This window comes from Mastomys coucha, unplaced genomic scaffold (assembly GCF_008632895.1).
Source record: "Mastomys coucha isolate ucsf_1 unplaced genomic scaffold, UCSF_Mcou_1 pScaffold11, whole genome shotgun sequence".
In the NCBI taxonomy this organism is placed as follows: domain Eukaryota; kingdom Metazoa; phylum Chordata; class Mammalia; order Rodentia; family Muridae; genus Mastomys; species Mastomys coucha.
The window spans coordinates 27711911-27728613 of record NW_022196893.1 but is presented as its reverse complement, the minus strand read 5'-3'; the positions used below and the strand labels follow the sequence as shown (position 1 = coordinate 27728613).

Below are 16703 nucleotides of genomic sequence, written 5' to 3'. Positions count from 1 at the left end.
CAGGGAGGGAGGGGGAGAGAGAGAGGGGGGAGAGAGAAAGAGAGAAAGACAGGGAGGGAGGGAGGGGGAGAGAGGGGAGGAGGGGAAGAGAGAGAGGGAGGGAGGGAAAGAGAGAGAGAGAATTTTTTTCAAACAACAAGTGGTTTGTTATTAGTTTTGCTGAGGAGCTCCACATCGCTAGGCCCAGTCTAGAGGATTTCCAAAAGGTAGGAGACCAGAAAGTAAGAGTCACTGGGTCCATCACTAGCAGGATAGAATTACAGACCAGGCCAAATCAGGGATACAGATGCCCACCTCAGAATGAGACTTGCTGAAATGGAAGGCAGGGGGGAACAAACTGCAGCTGAAGCACTGAATAAACAAACTTTGAGGGTCACTCTTAACTCTAGCTGTTTAACAGGCTTGGGAGGTTAGCTAATTATAGCCTAGTAATGTGGCTCTCCTTAGTAAAACAAAACTCTATTTTATAAGGCAATAATGGTCAAATAATTCTATGGAAGGCAGCTATCCACTCTCACTAAAAAACTTCCAACAACCATGCTGGATGGTGGTGGTGCACGCTTTTTAATCCCAGCTGGGGAGGCTGAGGCAGGCAGATCTCGAAGTTCAAGTTCAGCCTGGTCTACAGAGTAAGTTCCAGGACAGCTGGGCTAAACACATGGAAACCTTGGCTGGGGGTTGGGGTGGGGGACAAAAGCAAACACAAGCAAACAAAACAAAACACACCCCACAAAACTTTCCATCCTCTATGTGGACAATGCACTCAAAGAAAAAGAAAAAACAGAAATCCTGAGCGATTGTGTGGCTGCCTTTCTCTCAAGGAATTGGCTACCAGCCTGTTTTTTCAGACTTCTTGGGTCCCAACCAGAAATACATTTTACATCACAAAAACGGGTGTGGTGGCAAATGCAGTGGTCGAAGTTCAGGCTGTAATACCTACTCCAGGTGTTAAGGAAAGGGGGTGGGGATAAGGAAAGAGGATCCTGAGTTCCAGTCCAGCCCAGGCATGTTTTTGAAATTCTGGTTCAAAAACACCCTGCACGTACGTACATTTTACATCACAACCCCAAACTCATCCTATTTAGTTAAAATGCAAGTGTCACAGCAGAATGCTTAGCATTGTTACAGGTGAGGTGCCCATTCCTCCCCATTCCATCCTAGTCATTAAAGAAAAATGTTAAGCTGGTGGACACCCACCGAGTCCATCAGTCTCATCCACTTGGTCCCTCTTTTGCAGCTTTGCAGCATTTGGTGAGACAGTTGTGTCTCCCGCCTTCTAGGCAAAGGAAAGCAGCAATAGCCCAGTTGAGGGCTCAGTGGGAAAAGGCTTGTCTAAGAATTTTTTAAAAAAGATTTATTTTTAGGTGTATTGCTGTTTTGCCTACATGGATGTCTGTGCACTGGGTGTGCGCTGTGGCCACCACCACAGAAGACAGACAGAGGAGGGCTTGCGATCCCCCCTGGAGCTGGAGTTAAATATGGTAGTGTTAGAATTCCAGTGTATAAATTGTTGCACAAACCAGGCCGCTTTAGAAAGAAGTGCCATTAATAATTAAAGTAGGTGTGTCTGGGTAGAGTTGTGTCTCCCTGGGCACAGGGTCACCAGGTTAGGGCTGGCTATCACAGTAGTGAGCTGCCATGTAGCTGCTGAGAACTGAACCTGAGAACTGAGTGGAACTCTGAGCCACCTCTCCAGGCCCAGTAATGCATTTTTGATTCGCTGTTGGGAAGAATCAAAGTGGTGATAGAAAAATCACTTTTTTGCTTTGTTATGGTCACGTACTATTCAGTTTCTGACCATCCAGAAATTCGGATAAAGATTACAAGCCTCCAAATCTCTCCCTCTCCCCCTTCCCCCTCCCTTTCTCTTTCTCTTTCTCTTCCTCCCTCCCTCCCCACCTCTCTCCTTAACTATCCCATAGTAGTATGAACCACCAAAAAGTCCAAAGGACAATAGGTTTAGTTGTATTGCAAATTGCAGTCATAACCAACAACCTACAGAACTTCCTGAATACCTCTGACAGGGCAAGAGATTTACCTAGAATGAAAAAGTGGTTTAAGCCCTTTTGATTTTTATCAGTTGAAACCTGATAGAAAGGATAGTCGTCAGCTTTTCCTGACAGGAGTTGATCCTGATGTTACTAGGGTGTGCAGTTGGAAAAGAGGGTAATCAAGACCTCCCCTCTGAGGAGAGTTCCGTCTCCATGGGGAAACTGTCAATACAAGACTGCAAACAAATTTGAACAATCTGAGGACTGTGCAAGACAGCACAGGTTTATAAAGTCCGGACACCACACGGTTTAGAAAACAGAGCTGCAAAAAGAGGTCTGAGGAGGGAAGCATTAATTAAGGCAGGCCAAAAAAGGCGTCCCTGGCTCCTTAAGTCTGGAGTGACAGCGGCCCTTGAAAGGGGCGAGGGGACGTGCAGCATTCGTGTAAGGCTATTGTTTAAGTGTGGCTGGCCGGACCAGAGGTTTAGGATGATGAACACAGTGTGTAAGGGGGAAATAGGGTCCTGCCCTGTCAATCACGAACACAGGCACAGGCTGAAGGCACCCCAAGTCTTACGTGCCACGGAAATAGGCAGCGTTACAGATTTCCTCAGGAAAACATTGAAGGCAAAAACTAAGATCACACCCAGCCCTTTCCTCTGCGCCCGCCCAGCCCAATCTCTCCCACGTCCCCCAAAGGAAGAGAGCACCAGGTCAAACTCGTCTGTGTATTCCTTCATTCAACCAGCATTTCTCTCTCCTCGGGGGTCTTTGTTCAACCGAAAGGGAAGGACCCTCACCTTTCCGGCAGCCCCGAATCTTCTAGTCTAGGGGCCCCCTGAGCCGCTCGGCTCTGCAAGACCACAGCACCACCAAGGGATCTCGGCTGCAGAGAAAACTCCGGGCCTGCATTCCAACGAGGGCGCGCTCGCTGGAAGCCCGGGGAGACGCTAGCACCAGGGGTGGGGTGGTGGCAGGAGGCAAAGTGTCCGCCAAGAGGGAATGGGGCGCTCCCGGACGGCCTCGGAAGGACCCAGCCCGGGTCCCCTTTTAAGGTGTGTCTGGCTTGCTGGTCAAACGCAACCCTCCCCTAGTACGCCGTGGCACGTGCAACCCAAAAGTCTAATGCCCAGTCGGAACTGCGAGCCGCCCGCCCGCCTCTCATTCCCCACCCAGGCTAGTTCTGGAGAGTGCAATCACATCTAGGTGGAAAGATCGAGAACACCATCCGGCCCTCCGGGCAGCGTTTAAGTTCTGCGGGGAGAAAAAAAAAAACCCTCGCGTAAATCAAATCTTAAGTCACGGGCTGGGAATGGTTGGGGTGTGTGTGTGTGTGTGTGTGTGTGTTGGGGGGGGGTACTGCACACACGCCGGATGTGTCCCCGAAACGCGGCGCTGGAGACTGGGCTGGGAGGGAGTCCACGGGAGCCGGCTCCTGACGGCAGCCGCTCGCGGGTGGCCGCCACCCACGGGGCTGCGGTGCCCCGAGCCGTGGGGAAGCGGGGTGCGGCTGGCCCCCCGACTCGGGGTGCGGGGCAGCCGGGCGGGGGGCGGAGCGCAGGTGCTGCTGTTGATACACAAAGACGAGCGCCCGCGCCCCGCCCACTGACGCGGCGCCCCGCCGCTATAACTCGCGCTCAGGAAGCAGCTCCACACCGCGCCACGCCGTCGCCCGCGCCGCCACCCCTCGCTCTCCGCCGTGGGATCGTGATCGCCAGTCCCCGCTCTTTTCTTTTTCTTTTTTTTTTTATCCTTTAAGAATTAAATTTAAGACAAAAATAATCCACCTCTTCTGCCTGTTGGATTGCGGGGATTTTTTTTGAAAAATTATTTATTAAGGGAAGAAAAAAGGACTCCGTCGCTGTTATCTTTTTTTTTTCTTCCTCGTTTTACAATTCTGGTGTGACCGAGACAGCCCACGGGAGACGCTGCCGCGAGGTGGGCCAGCTCGCAGGGAGAGCACCGAGGTGAGGCGGGGGAGGGGCGGCGGCGGGGACGCGGGCGGCGCCGGCGGCGGGAGAGGGAGCGAGGGCTTGCGGGCACCGGGCCGCAGCCTCCCGTTAGGGGGAGGGGAGAGCCGCGCGCGGGCCGCTCGGCCGCTGCAAGCCGGGTTCTCGGGACTCGATTGGCTTGAGAAGTCGATCGTGAAGTCCGGGCGTGGGGAAAGGCGAGCGGCGAGGGCTTGACAATCGCCCCTCGGTATTGCATCAGTTCCTCCCGGGGTAGAGGAGGGGCCGGTGACCGGGCGCCCGGGGCAGCCGCGGCCGCCGAGGGCTCGGCGTGCGCCCTGTAAACAAGCCCCGGCTGGGGCGGGGGGACCGGGCTCGGCGCAGGAGCGGCCGGAGGGGCGCCTCGGCGGGCGCATCTTTGTTCTCGTCGCGGCCCCGCCGTCGGTACTTTTCCGCCCCTCGCCGCGCCCCCGCCCCTCGCTCGCCTGGTACTTTTCCACTCGCCTGGCGGGGGATGAATCAGCCGCGCTGCGCCGCCCGGCGGCGTCACGTGGTCGGGGGCGGGCAGGCGCCGCAGTCCTGACGCGCCGCCTTCTACCTTCGCAGGCAGCCTCGAGGGCCAGTGCGCCGCCAAGGACAAAAGGAAGCCCGCGCCGCGCGCCCTGCACCTTTCCTACCGATCAGCATGAAGAAGACCGAAATGGGAAGGTTCAACATCTCCCCGGATGAGGACAGCAGCAGCTACAGCTCCAACAGTGACTTCAACTACTCATACCCCACCAAGCAGGCTGCTCTGAAAAGGTGGGGAGAGTCAGCTTTGCAAAAACAAACAAAACCCAAAAAACCCAGTTTGCACACAGGGTTGCCTTGGGGCTGGAGGGATTTGCTCGTCGGTTACAGGCTAACACTCACCCAGGAACCAGAAGGCTCACCCGAAGCCCCCGTCTCCCCTTGCTCACACAGCCCCGGAGAGTAGCCTGCTAAATTACCCAGTGTTGTTACTGCATGACCGACGGTATTACTTTCTAGAACCCCTAGCCCGTGCATTAACTTAAACAGAACTAAAGGTCTATTTTCCTTTATGTAAACTACGGTTTTGGTATCTTTCAGATGGGTTACAACTGCCTTTTTTAAAAAAAAAAATTTTTTTTTTTTAATCGCAGCCATTATGTGGACGTGGATCCCGAAAACCAGAACTTTTTACTTGAATCAAATCTGGGGAAGAAGAAGTACGAAACAGACTTTGTAAGTTAACAGTCCTGTTCTTACGTGCTTGGCTTTATGGAGTCAAAGAATAGTGTTACTTTTAGATGTCAAATCTGACTTGCCCGAAGCTGGTTTTCTCCTTTTAATTCTTGTCGTATGTTTGGTTATCGTTTTCCCTCTGTGTAGCATCCAGGTACTACTTCCTTTGGAATGTCAGTATTTAATCTGAGCAATGCGATTGTGGGCAGTGGAATCCTTGGGCTTTCTTATGCCATGGCTAATACTGGAATTGCTCTTTTTATGTAAGTATGTGTAAGCGGTGAGCCTGCCGTGCAGGGCAGTTAATATGACAAACATATTCTTGGCTCCAGGAAAAAAAAAAGCAACTTGCGGTTCAAAGTAGTTGGTGTTAAAAAAAAATAGTTTTAAAGTTTGAAAGTATGGGAAATCTGAAACTCTTGTTTTACTGTGTACTGTAACGTTCTTCATGCAGGCAAGTTAGACAGGACGTGGGGTAGCGCTTAAAACTGAGGGCTTAAAGCCCTTCTTTCCAGAAGGTATTGTTAATTGTAAAAGAGATGGGTTCTATACGTTGACGGTCTCGCCCTAAAACCTGTGACATAGGAAAAGAAAGTTGGAGGTGTGGTGTGTAAGGTGCGGTGATGTTTACCTAGCCTAGAACATAGATGTCTTAGAACAAGTGAGTCATAATTTTCTGGATGCTAAAAAAGCAAACTCACTTTTTAAAAATAATACCTTTCCGGATATGTATGACTGCTGCCTGACTTTTGAATAAGAGCCTACTAATTTTTTTTTTAAGTTAATTGACTGAACTCTGCTCTTCGGAAGTCATGTCTGGAGGGTACCCATTTGGGGGTGATATGATTGGAGAGTGGTAGACTTACTGGTCAGCTGTAGGGGGCTTGCCTGGCATGCATGATTGATTTCTGGGTTTGATTCCCCAGGCCATCAGAGCAGTAGCAAGGGAATAAAACTGCTATTTCCAAGTACAAAAGCATGTATTATATACATCTGAGTGTGTGGTTCTCCTGTGTCACAAGTTTCAAACTGCCTGTAGATCCTGGCTGAGAGTTTGTGTGGAGGCGCCTCTGACGTCACCACAACCTCTACACCCATGAGAAGTGCACACGCTCGACAACTGTCCCTTTCTTTTTGCGACAGTCAGACACGTTTTCATTAGCTGATGGGTACCTAGCACTCAAGTTACCTTGTCCGGCATGATTTAAAAAAAAAAATGTTCGTAAGAAAAGCTCTGCTTTGTAAAACCCCACACAGATGTTAAAGTCTGGCTTTGGGTACTAGAAGCATTAAGATGAAGATTTTGGGGTTTTCGAGTTTTCTTGCAAAAACATGGCCTTGGTACAGAGAACATCCTGAAATTTCAGGTTTTGTTGGGAATTTGAATGGCCGGAATCAAAGTTAAATATTTGAAATCCTTCCCAGCTCTTGCCAAGAAAACTGGGAACAATTTTTAAAATTCTACCAATGTGGTCATTGGTAACTCTTTTGTAACTGAAAGTAAAACTGAACAGGGTTACTTACCCCTGAGCGTTCGGGCTTTAACAGCTTTAACAACTTGATTATGTGCTTGATTAACCATTTTAATAAATGGCTAGATGATAACAAGATTGTGTGAGTTTTTTATTCATCCAAACTTACCATTGCATATAGATAACGGTAAATGGGCCAAAAGCCACAAGCTAAAATGGCTAGCCCACCTTTTACAGAGAGTTAATCTTCAGGTTGAAAGTGACCTCCAGGGGCATTGTCATCTCTGTAAGACACAGCACCTAATTTGCTCTTTTTTTTTTTTTTTAAATAGCCTTTTTTTCCCAAGAGGTCAGGCTCACAGTGTCGCCCCACAACCAGGTGTCCTAAGGCTGACCTTAGGATGGAAGTCACAGCCCATGTACTGACGGTTTTTCTTGGTTTTGTTTTTGTTTTTTTGTTTTTTGGCCAGCACCTCACATAGTGCACAGTTTGCCCATACAAGGTCAAAATGTCCGTGTTTGCATGTTTACTGTTTTTGTTTTTATCTTTTTAACCACTGCCTTGTCTGCCTTCGCGACTTGACCGGGAACCTGTGCTCGCCCTGAAGCGCAGCAGTGGAGTTCGATCCTTTGCTCCTTCCTTACTTCCCTTCATTATTCTCTGCCAATCCAAGGGCAAGGGTGGAGCTGATAAGTCACTGGGTCTAGTATTGAGGATCCTGCACTGCAGAGTGCAGCGTGTCTTCACAGCTGTCCCCTCTCCAGTTGAGCTCTTTTTTTTTTTATAGTGTCCTACTGAATGAGTGTTACTTCCACCCTCCCCCCCCCACCCCGTCTCCTTTCTTTCTGGTCCATGGCTCTCGGCCTTTCCTGACCCATCTCAACTGAGTGGGATGAAAGCCTCGTGGACAAGTTTTGGTGGCAAGTTTTAAATAGAACTATTAGAAACTCCATGGCAGGCATCTAGAGAGTCACAGTGCCAGGATACAAGTTTCTGCTCCTCTGGGACTTGGGGCTTTGCAGAGTCTCCTGCATTTGGCAGTGTGGACATTGCTTCTAAAAAACGATGAGGCTCACTCACCTGCTACCTGCAAGTCAGTGTCAGTCAGGAGTTAGGAGAGGGAGCCGCACCAGAGCTGTGTGAGGCAGGAAGTGCTTGCGAGCGCGCAGCCCTGCTGACTTAAAAATAACCGAATGCTTTTCCCTCTTCTCAGAATTCTCTTGACGTTCGTGTCAATTTTTTCGCTATACTCCGTCCATCTCCTCCTCAAGACTGCTAACGAAGGAGGTACAGTAGCTTTCTTTGTTTTGTTTTTTTCTTCCTTTTCCCTTCTTCCCTAAGTAATTCAACGCGTATCCTGATTTGGGTGGGGACCGAGATTTCAGGGCACTTCATTCCTCTGTGCTCTTCCACACAGGATCTTTATTGTACGAACAGTTGGGACATAAGGCTTTTGGTCTGGCTGGAAAGCTAGCAGCCTCGGGATCGATCACCATGCAGAACATCGGGGGTAAGTTTTAAGAGGGCACTCTGGGTAGACTTCATTTAGTAGCACGAGGTGGTGACACGTGACTGTGGTGTCACAGACCCCATTTTGCACTTGTAATGGTTTAATTTTGTTTTCCTCCAGCTATGTCAAGCTACCTCTTCATAGTGAAATATGAGTTACCTTTGGTGATCAAGGCATTAATGAACATTGAAGATACAAATGGGTAGGTGCTGAGTAAGACGATCCATAGAAACAATCCGCAGAGACATTTCCGTCAGAGTTGGCTATTACATGGTAACCGATGGATCTCCCAGGAGTATTCCTGAGGCGAATACTTCTGACAAGGAAGTGTCCCACAAATGGAGGACAAACCTGCACTTAGCTTGGCCTAGCAAATACACAAACCTGAAACTGCACTGGTGCCTGAAGTCAACTCCCTTTGATACTGACATTTAACAGCTGCTGAATATAAAGCTGGTTACAATAACTTTTTTCATCTAAAAAATCAGTCATGCTTACAATATTTAAGAAAACCAGAAAATGTACAGCTGTATTTACTGTAAAAAAAAAAAAGTTAAATCTTGTGCAAAGCTGTCCATCCCAGTGGAGGAATGGGGTCCAATGTAAACAGCCAGGGCTCCTTGGCTTCCCAAGTTGCACCGAGTTGCTGCCTGAAAGCAGAGAGATTGTGGCTCTCCAGCCTGCCTTTAGACTTAAGTTGGAGACTCCGATCTGTCCGGGTGACTTTTCTGTGGGGTCCTCCTTACTGCTAGGTGTGGAATAGAAATCATGGGGCGTTAGATAGAAGCTTGAAAACAACACTGCATAAAGGAATGGCTTTATTTTGAGACAGGGTCTCACTGGTCAGCCCTGGCTGGTCTGGACCTCAAAGAGATCCACCTGCCTCTGTCTCTGGTACAAAAAGTGCAAGCGTGTGCCACCATCAGCTATGGCAAGAATGGGCCTTGGTCACAGTGTTAGAACTTAGGGAACGTTTAGGTTCAGAAATACACTTTTTTTTTGTTTGTTTGTTTGTTTGTTTTTTTTCTTTTTTAGTTTATATTTTTGAGTCAAGTTGGGTCGGTTCAAGTCTGAAATAAGTTCTGCTTGAGGGGGGTTCAGTCTCATTTAGGGGAGAGTGGTGGTCTGTGCATCTTAATCTGAAATTTTCCTTATCAAAATGCTTAACGAGCAGTCTTGCTAACAAGTGTCTGGTGAATCCCACTGTTTTGTGGTTCCTCCTTCTTGGTGTCGGACATTCCAAGCCAGAGCGGCGGTGCCTGGTGTCCAGTGTTTCTCAAAAGTACTACAGATAAGCTTGGGGCCGCACAGAGCGGCTTTGTTCCCTACGCCAGTATCAAGCTTTAAGAAGTGCTTTATGTTATGAATCAGCTGGCAGCCTTCCCAGAGCAGAGTGTAGAAGCTCATGAAGCAAACGGTCACAAAATCGGTCGTGTCTCAACTAAGGGGTGACTTTTTCCCCCCCAAAACTGTCCTCCTCGCATGCGGTGTGCTGGCTGAGTTTGGTGTGCCTGCCGTCCATTCATTTCTGGCTTTCTTCTCTCCATTCAGGCTATGGTATCTCAACGGTGACTATCTGGTCCTGCTGGTGTCCTTTGTGCTGATTCTCCCACTGTCACTGCTGAGAAATCTAGGTGAGCGAACACATTTCTGACAGGTGTGAGCCCCTCAGCACCCACTAGCATTCCCCCAGGAACTCCTGAAGGCTCTCAGCACCTGCTCTTGGGTGGCAGTGGGACACAACCCTTTTAAAGCCCTGCCTGTCGTTAACACCCCATAGATGGTTCTAGTGTCTTCGTGTCTAGTGTCTCTGTCCATCCCTGTTTGATTAAGCTGCCCTTGTTCCCTTCCAGGATACTTGGGGTACACCAGCGGCCTCTCTCTGCTCTGTATGATATTCTTTCTGATTGTGGTAGGTAGTGGTTTGTTTTTTTCCTTTAGAAAACACTTTCTTAAAGGCCTATCGGGCGACTGCTGTGTCACTCACAAATGCAAACTTGTTTTCAGGTGATCTGCAAGAAGTTTCAGATCCCGTGCCCCGTGGAAACCGTTTTGATGGCCAACGAAACTGTGAACGGCACCTTCACCCAGGTGGCATTGGCCGTGCTGGCATCCAACAGCACTGTAGCCGATACCTGCAGGCCACGCTATTTTATCTTCAATTCACAGGTATCTTGGTGACAGTCCTGTTTTCTGGAAAGAAATGTTGAGAGGAGGATAAAGAGAAACTGCGCACTGGGGACTTAAAAGTATCTCTTTAAGACAAATTGTGGCTGGGTGATAGGTGCTTTTTAGGAAAAAAATAAAACTGGAGAACTCGATGAAGTTTCACGCCCTTAAGGTAGAGGAGGGAGTCTGGCGAAATAATGGCATGGCTTTGCAGTGCATCTCAGGGTCAGATACCGGTCATAGTAAATGTTTAGAGGATGGGACTGAATTATTTCCATCTTTGGTGTGAAGATCCTCTGAGGTTTAGCTGGGAACTGACAAGGGTTTGTCACCGGTGTGAGAGTCCAGTGGTGTGAGTTGGTGGGGTGTGAACGCAGCCGTGTGTCTTCTTTCAGACTGTGTATGCTGTGCCCATCCTGACATTTTCCTTTGTCTGCCATCCTGCTGTTCTTCCCATCTATGAGGAGCTGAAGAGGTAATTGGTCTTTTATTACTTAAGCCTGTTGGGCCTATACTAAAGCTGTAAGGGTGTTGAACTTGCTAAAACACACACTTGTGCTTTCTGTCGTGGGTGTGCAGCCGCAGCCGGAGACGGATGATGAACGTGTCCAAGATCTCTTTCTTCGCCATGTTTCTGATGTATTTGCTTGCCGCCCTCTTTGGATACCTGACTTTTTACGGTAAATAGTGCCTGATTTGAAAAGAATGAAACTGACTTTATCATCATATGTATAGTTTTACTGTAAAAAGTTCCAATCTGGTTTAATCCGCAATTCCTGGGGTCCAGATTCCGAAGTGGCTGTGAGCCATCTGGTGATGTTTCTGGGATTTGTGGCTCTCTTGAGCCTGTGCTCTCTCTGCTCCCAACCCAAGCTGTACCTAACATACAATACAGACATGCATGCACGCACACGCTAAGCCAGGCTGCGATTTAGCCGCCTGGCCCCTGTTAGACCTCACTGGAGGTCATGTGACCAAAATCTCAGTATTTAGAAAATTTTTTTTCCTCCAATGTTACTTTAATTGCATTAACCATAATTCCAGGTTAATCTTATTAGCCTCTTAGTTTACAGTCATTTTGTGAGTAGCTCGTAATTTTAGTGCAGATTTTACTGTTAAGTTAGCCTTGCCATTTGATCCCCAGAGGAGACCACACTCACTGAAAGCCTGTCTCTGGTCTGTGTCCCCACAGAGCATGTGGAATCGGAGTTGCTGCATACCTACTCTGCGATTGTGGGAACTGACATTCTTCTCCTTGTTGTCCGCTTGGCTGTGCTGGTAGCTGTGACCCTCACAGTCCCAGTAGTTATTTTCCCAGTAAGTGGACATTGGCTTCTGCAACAGCTATGAGTCTGGTGGGTATGGTATGGTAAAGAGGTTGGGCACAGGTGACTAGAGTACAGTAGATTCCAGATCATCCTGTGGCAGAAAGCAGGGGCATCTGTCCCCTAGAAAAGAATCCCTGTCCTCGAGGAGTCTCAATTCTTGTAAACTCTTGGCATTAAAGTTGGATTGTTAAGTAATAAACGATGCTTGACTTTCAGATCCGGAGTTCCGTCACTCACTTACTGTGTCCTACAAAAGAGTTCAGCTGGCTCCGGCACAGTATCATCACCGTGACGATCTTGGCCTTCACCAATTTGCTTGTCATCTTTGTCCCCACTATTAGGGACATCTTCGGGTTCATTGGTGAGTTTTGGTCGACGTGCCCATTAATAGTTTAAGGCTTTAAAGCACAGACTTGTTGAGTTCTCAAATGACGACCGTCGCTTTTTACAGGCGCGTCCGCGGCTGCGATGCTCATCTTTATCCTCCCGTCTGCCTTCTACATCAAGTTAGTGAAGAAAGAACCAATGAGATCTGTGCAAAAGATCGGGGTGAGTAGAGTGACCGTGAGACCAGTGCCTCGTCTCTCGTTCTTCTTGTAAAACTTTAGTAATGAAGTTCTTCACAGAAGAGAGTGGGCGGGGAAGTTATTAAAGAGCAGGGTGAAAGTATTGACATAATTGTTGGTGCCCTGTATATGGGCACACACGTGCACATCAAGAGTGTAGCAGGTCCAGGAGGGTGAGGGATGTATGGAGTTAAGAGCCCTAGGGGCCTGCTCTGAATGAGTTCAGTAGTGTATTTATTCTTAGGTTTGGTAGCCTCTGTTCATAGTGGGAGATAACACTAGGCACAAACCATGAGCTTTGGAACCAGAACCCTGGCAAGGGATAGATTCTTCAGAGTAACAGCCTGCCAGGCCCCTGTCCACAACTATTCTGGTCTGAAGAATGAGGTTAACAGTAATCTGAGGTGATCTTGGAGAGATGAGCAAAGTTGAGCCCAGGGGACACCTGCGCAAACCAAGGCTCGTTCCCTCTTTACATCAGTGAGTTTTAAGAACAGGGATGAGCAATCACAGGCACATGAGTGTCTGGTCCACTGAAGAAAACGCCCACCCATGTCCCCTCCAACTACAGGATTAACCTGGGCTTGAACTTCTGACTTAATTTGCTGTGAAAGAAAACCGCACATACAAAAAAATCCAGTCTAACTCTTTCAAATGGAGAATTTTTTGCTTGAGAAAAAAAAAAAGATTAAAGAATTGAGAAGGCTTCAACAGTACAGGATTTCTGTGCTACAAGTAACACAACAGTTTGGTCACTTTAAAACAGTTCGATGTTAAGTCAGGTGAAATTAGAATATTTTTAAGTGTTGTAATGTGAACTCTTAGGCTGCCCCCTAATGGCTCTTCTCTGCCTCTTGCAGGCTCTCTGCTTCCTCTTGAGTGGCATAGTGGTGATGATTGGAAGCATGGGCTTGATTGTGCTGGATTGGGTCCACGATGCCTCTGCAGGTGGGCATTAACGGCCCTCTCCCACTGGATGGTCCATCTGCCTGTTGCATTGAGTCCACTCTCAAGGAACTCAGATCCCTCCTGACGCTTTCAGATCACTTCCTTTTGAAGTGCAGTCTCCTCGCTGGTTCTTCTGGATGCAGAATAAGTGAACTTTTCTTTCTGTTAGTTTGTTTGCTTTTGTTTTGTTTTTAAGAATCTTAATCTGTGTGTTAGGGAGTGGAGAGGAACAACGAAACCACGAGCCTTGGGTTAAGGGAAGTGACAACTTTATTCCATTCCGGAGAATGGACGAACTTTTAACTTTTATCAAAGCCACATGTTTGGCAGTCTCATTGTTTAACTTGGATATTTTATGATTTTACTTGAATGTGCCTAACGGAACCATTCGATGTGAGAAACACTTCTTAATTTACAGCAAAGTATTGAAATAAGCATTGAGGAAAACACTTATTTTTTGTACCAAAAAAAAGATACTTTCAAAGACCTCAGAAGCACTATTTTACTTTGAAGAAACTGCATTTTTGAACTTTATCTAGAACAAGTTGTCAATAAATTCTGTCAATTTCATTGATATTTAAAAATGAATATTATTAGTATTATGAAATTATTTGCCTTTTTTGTAGGCATTATAAGCCAAATACTTTTTTACCCAAAAAATCATTTTCTGGAAAAATGTTATGAGAAATTGCACCATGGATTTAGCATGGTTTTGTTTTTGTTCATTCAGATTCATTTGAAGGATAATTGGTAATTGCTGCACCAAATCAGGTGAACTCCGTTCATCGCTTTCTTTGCCTCCAGATAATTGGTTCATTAAAACTAAAATGTTTGTCTTCAATTAGGCTGGGAAACAGCGCAGAGATTTCTGTAGGAAATGAAATAACTGATTTTGAGGTACCAAATAGTGCAATTGGGTAAAACAGGGTTTATTCAGTTGCGTCTGTCTCCAGAGTTCTGTTCTTGGCTCTGGGTCGTGCTTTTTGGGCCCATCCTTCAAAACATTGCTTCCAAAAGTGAAAAACGGCGTTTGATGGCAATAGGCCAAAACTGTCCCAATGGGAAGCAGAACTTTCAAACGCTCGTCTACTGGAAGCGTGACTTACTTGACAACATGCGGCTCAGTTGTGTTCCTGCTGTGTCTACAGTAGAGGTCTAACCGGCAGGCTGCGCCCTGCAGGTACACTGCAAGCTCTCTTCAGAAAGGTCACTGGGTTTCTCATGCAGCAAGCTTTCTAAAAACTCGCACTGGATTGTCATCTCATACAATGCAGAATTATTTGTTTACATTGAACAAATGATTAGCTAGGGGAAGTAGTTCAAGCCGGTTGCACTCAGTTTCTGGTCCAACTGCATGCTTACCTTTCCATTTCAATTCCAGTTAAACGTGAAAACATAACTTGGAAGCTTGGCTTTAAGAGCACATTTACTGTATGTTAGCGGTGTATGGTGAATATATTATTAAATAATGTGGTACTTTGCTTATCAGGCGTAATGTCTAAGATCTAATTAATATACATAATTCCATTAAGTGGTGGAGGGAAGCAAGTGGAATCATCAATTTGTCATCTGGCTCATGAGGTTTTTTTCCTCTTGATCCAAACGTTTTGAGTTTGAGGCAAGGGCCAGAAGAAATGTGATACACATGGTTTTTGTTACAGCCTTGTATTGTATATGTGACTGGATTCATAGGCAAGATGTGTCGTCTGCCATTAAAGAGCCTTGCAGACCGGAAGACGTCTGGTAGCGCTAGACGTCTGTTAGTACGTACATTGGGTACAACCAATGGTCACTTCTGTGCCGGAGATGAAATCATTGGGGACCGTGTAGACATGCAAAGGCGGTGAGAAGACTCCACCATGCTACTTACTATCATCCGGTCCAGAACCTCACCTGTAGTCAAAGACTTTGCATTTGTGCTTGAAGTCCTAGAAAGAGTCTGGAAATAAGATCTGCCAGGGGATGCTGAGATGTTTAACAGGCATCTGAGAGATGGTGCCAGGGCAACCAGGATCCTGTTCACAGCCGATCAGTGTGGAGAGACTTCCCAGACCTTTTGTGAGGGATCACGATTGAAGGTTCCAAATGAATTTCAGGCCAAATCCCGATGCTTGGGGTTGTTTATCTGCCTTGAGGTTCCTGAACTGAGTTCTCGGTCTTGAGCAGTCTTCAGTATTAAAACCACTGTCGGGTCACCTCAGTTTGCATTGCTGTCTTCCACGGAACGTTTCAGTAACTGTACTGTTATTTATAGAGCAGCATTAATCCATTAAAGCTAACCTATTTTTCAATATTTATGATAAACTGTATATACATTGTCCATATGTATTTGTAAATAGATTGTATATAGTATCAGAATTGGGTCTTGGGTTCAAGTGTATATAGTCCCCTGAGTTTCTTAACTGCATTTTGATGAATTCACAGTATATGTAAGTCCCCAAATTACTTGTACAGAGAATTCAATATTAGAAATTGACATTGTGTATAATACTAAAATTGAAGATAACTTGTTTAAATTGTATTTGCAATAAACTGGTTGGACATCAACCTAAGTTCAAATATCTAATTAAAGCTTTAAATGAGGTCTAAATTTTCAAACTGCAGAGGCTACAACATGGCTATCTGATAACATATCATATGAGATCTCCGTGAACGTGAACTCCTTGTATGTATATAGTGTAAATGTCCCTGCTGGACTGTTAGAGGCCAACAAGCCTCTGTGGCCTGTTGGCAGAGAGGAAACGCTACACGGTTTCAATGAAACAATGTATGTTTGTTTTAACTGAACTAAAATAAACACATGATTAATGCTGAGTAGCCTTTTTTTTCCTTCTGAGTAATGAGATGAGGACCATGAGGCGCCTTTGGAGGAAGAAACTGTTCTATCAAGCTTCCAAAGTTAGAGTTGGGGAGGTAGAGATCCAGGCTTGCCTGTGCTGGTGGTATCCAATCACCTGGAGTGCATGCCAAGTCAGACAGCAGTGCTATTCAACTGTGCAATCCAGATGCACATTAAGGAATGGTAGGGGGTTGGAGAGATGGCTCGGTGGTTAAGAGCACTGACTGTTCTGAAGGACCTGAGTTCAAATCCCAGCAACCACATGGTGGCTCACAACCATCCATAATGAGATCTGACACCAAGACAGCTACAGTGTACTTACATATAATTTAAAGAAAAGAAATCTTAAGTGTGAGAGGAAGTCAAGATTTTTTATGACTCTGAAAGCATGGTCTTCTCAACCTGAAAGGCAACTTAGATTAGCTAAGGTACAACCTGGCCCTTTAAGGTCTAGGGGATAATGAAATGCGAAAAGCTTGAGAGGTTCCAAAGGCACATCTCCGAGAGACATGTCCCAAATGAGCAGTGGCCAAGGGCTCGTGCAGAGCTAGGGTTTTAATAGGCATTCACCTGACATCATCTGTGTGCGGTTCATGTTGGAGTAATGGTGGGGTTCTGTCACGTTGGTCCTGATGTTGGTTTTGATCCAATGCTTTGTTAGGCTACAATTTAAACATTTAGGATT

At 46.6% G+C, this 16703-nt stretch overlaps 1 protein-coding gene across 2 annotated transcripts; it reads left to right on the top strand.

The window, feature by feature from the left end:
- The first annotated feature begins 3821 nt into the window (after positions 1–3821).
- Slc38a2 (solute carrier family 38 member 2) lies at positions 3822–15993 on the top strand. Of its 2 annotated transcripts, XM_031353913.1 has the most exons (16): positions 3828–3958; positions 4547–4741; positions 5104–5185; positions 5333–5448; positions 7872–7945; positions 8076–8168; positions 8289–8370; positions 9720–9802; positions 10022–10080; positions 10176–10337; positions 10733–10812; positions 10917–11017; positions 11530–11654; positions 11882–12026; positions 12117–12214; positions 13092–15993. In XM_031353913.1, exons 2-16 carry the CDS (start codon positions 4626–4628, stop codon positions 13188–13190), a joined length of 1515 nt encoding a protein of 504 aa, XP_031209773.1. In that variant the 5' UTR covers positions 3828–3958; positions 4547–4625; the 3' UTR covers positions 13191–15993. The 2 variants fall into 2 exon arrangements, with proteins under 2 accessions (XP_031209782.1, XP_031209773.1); XM_031353922.1 differs by lacking the exon at positions 5333–5448 and having other exon boundaries at positions 3822–3958.
- The last annotated feature ends 710 nt before the right edge of the window (positions 15994–16703 follow it).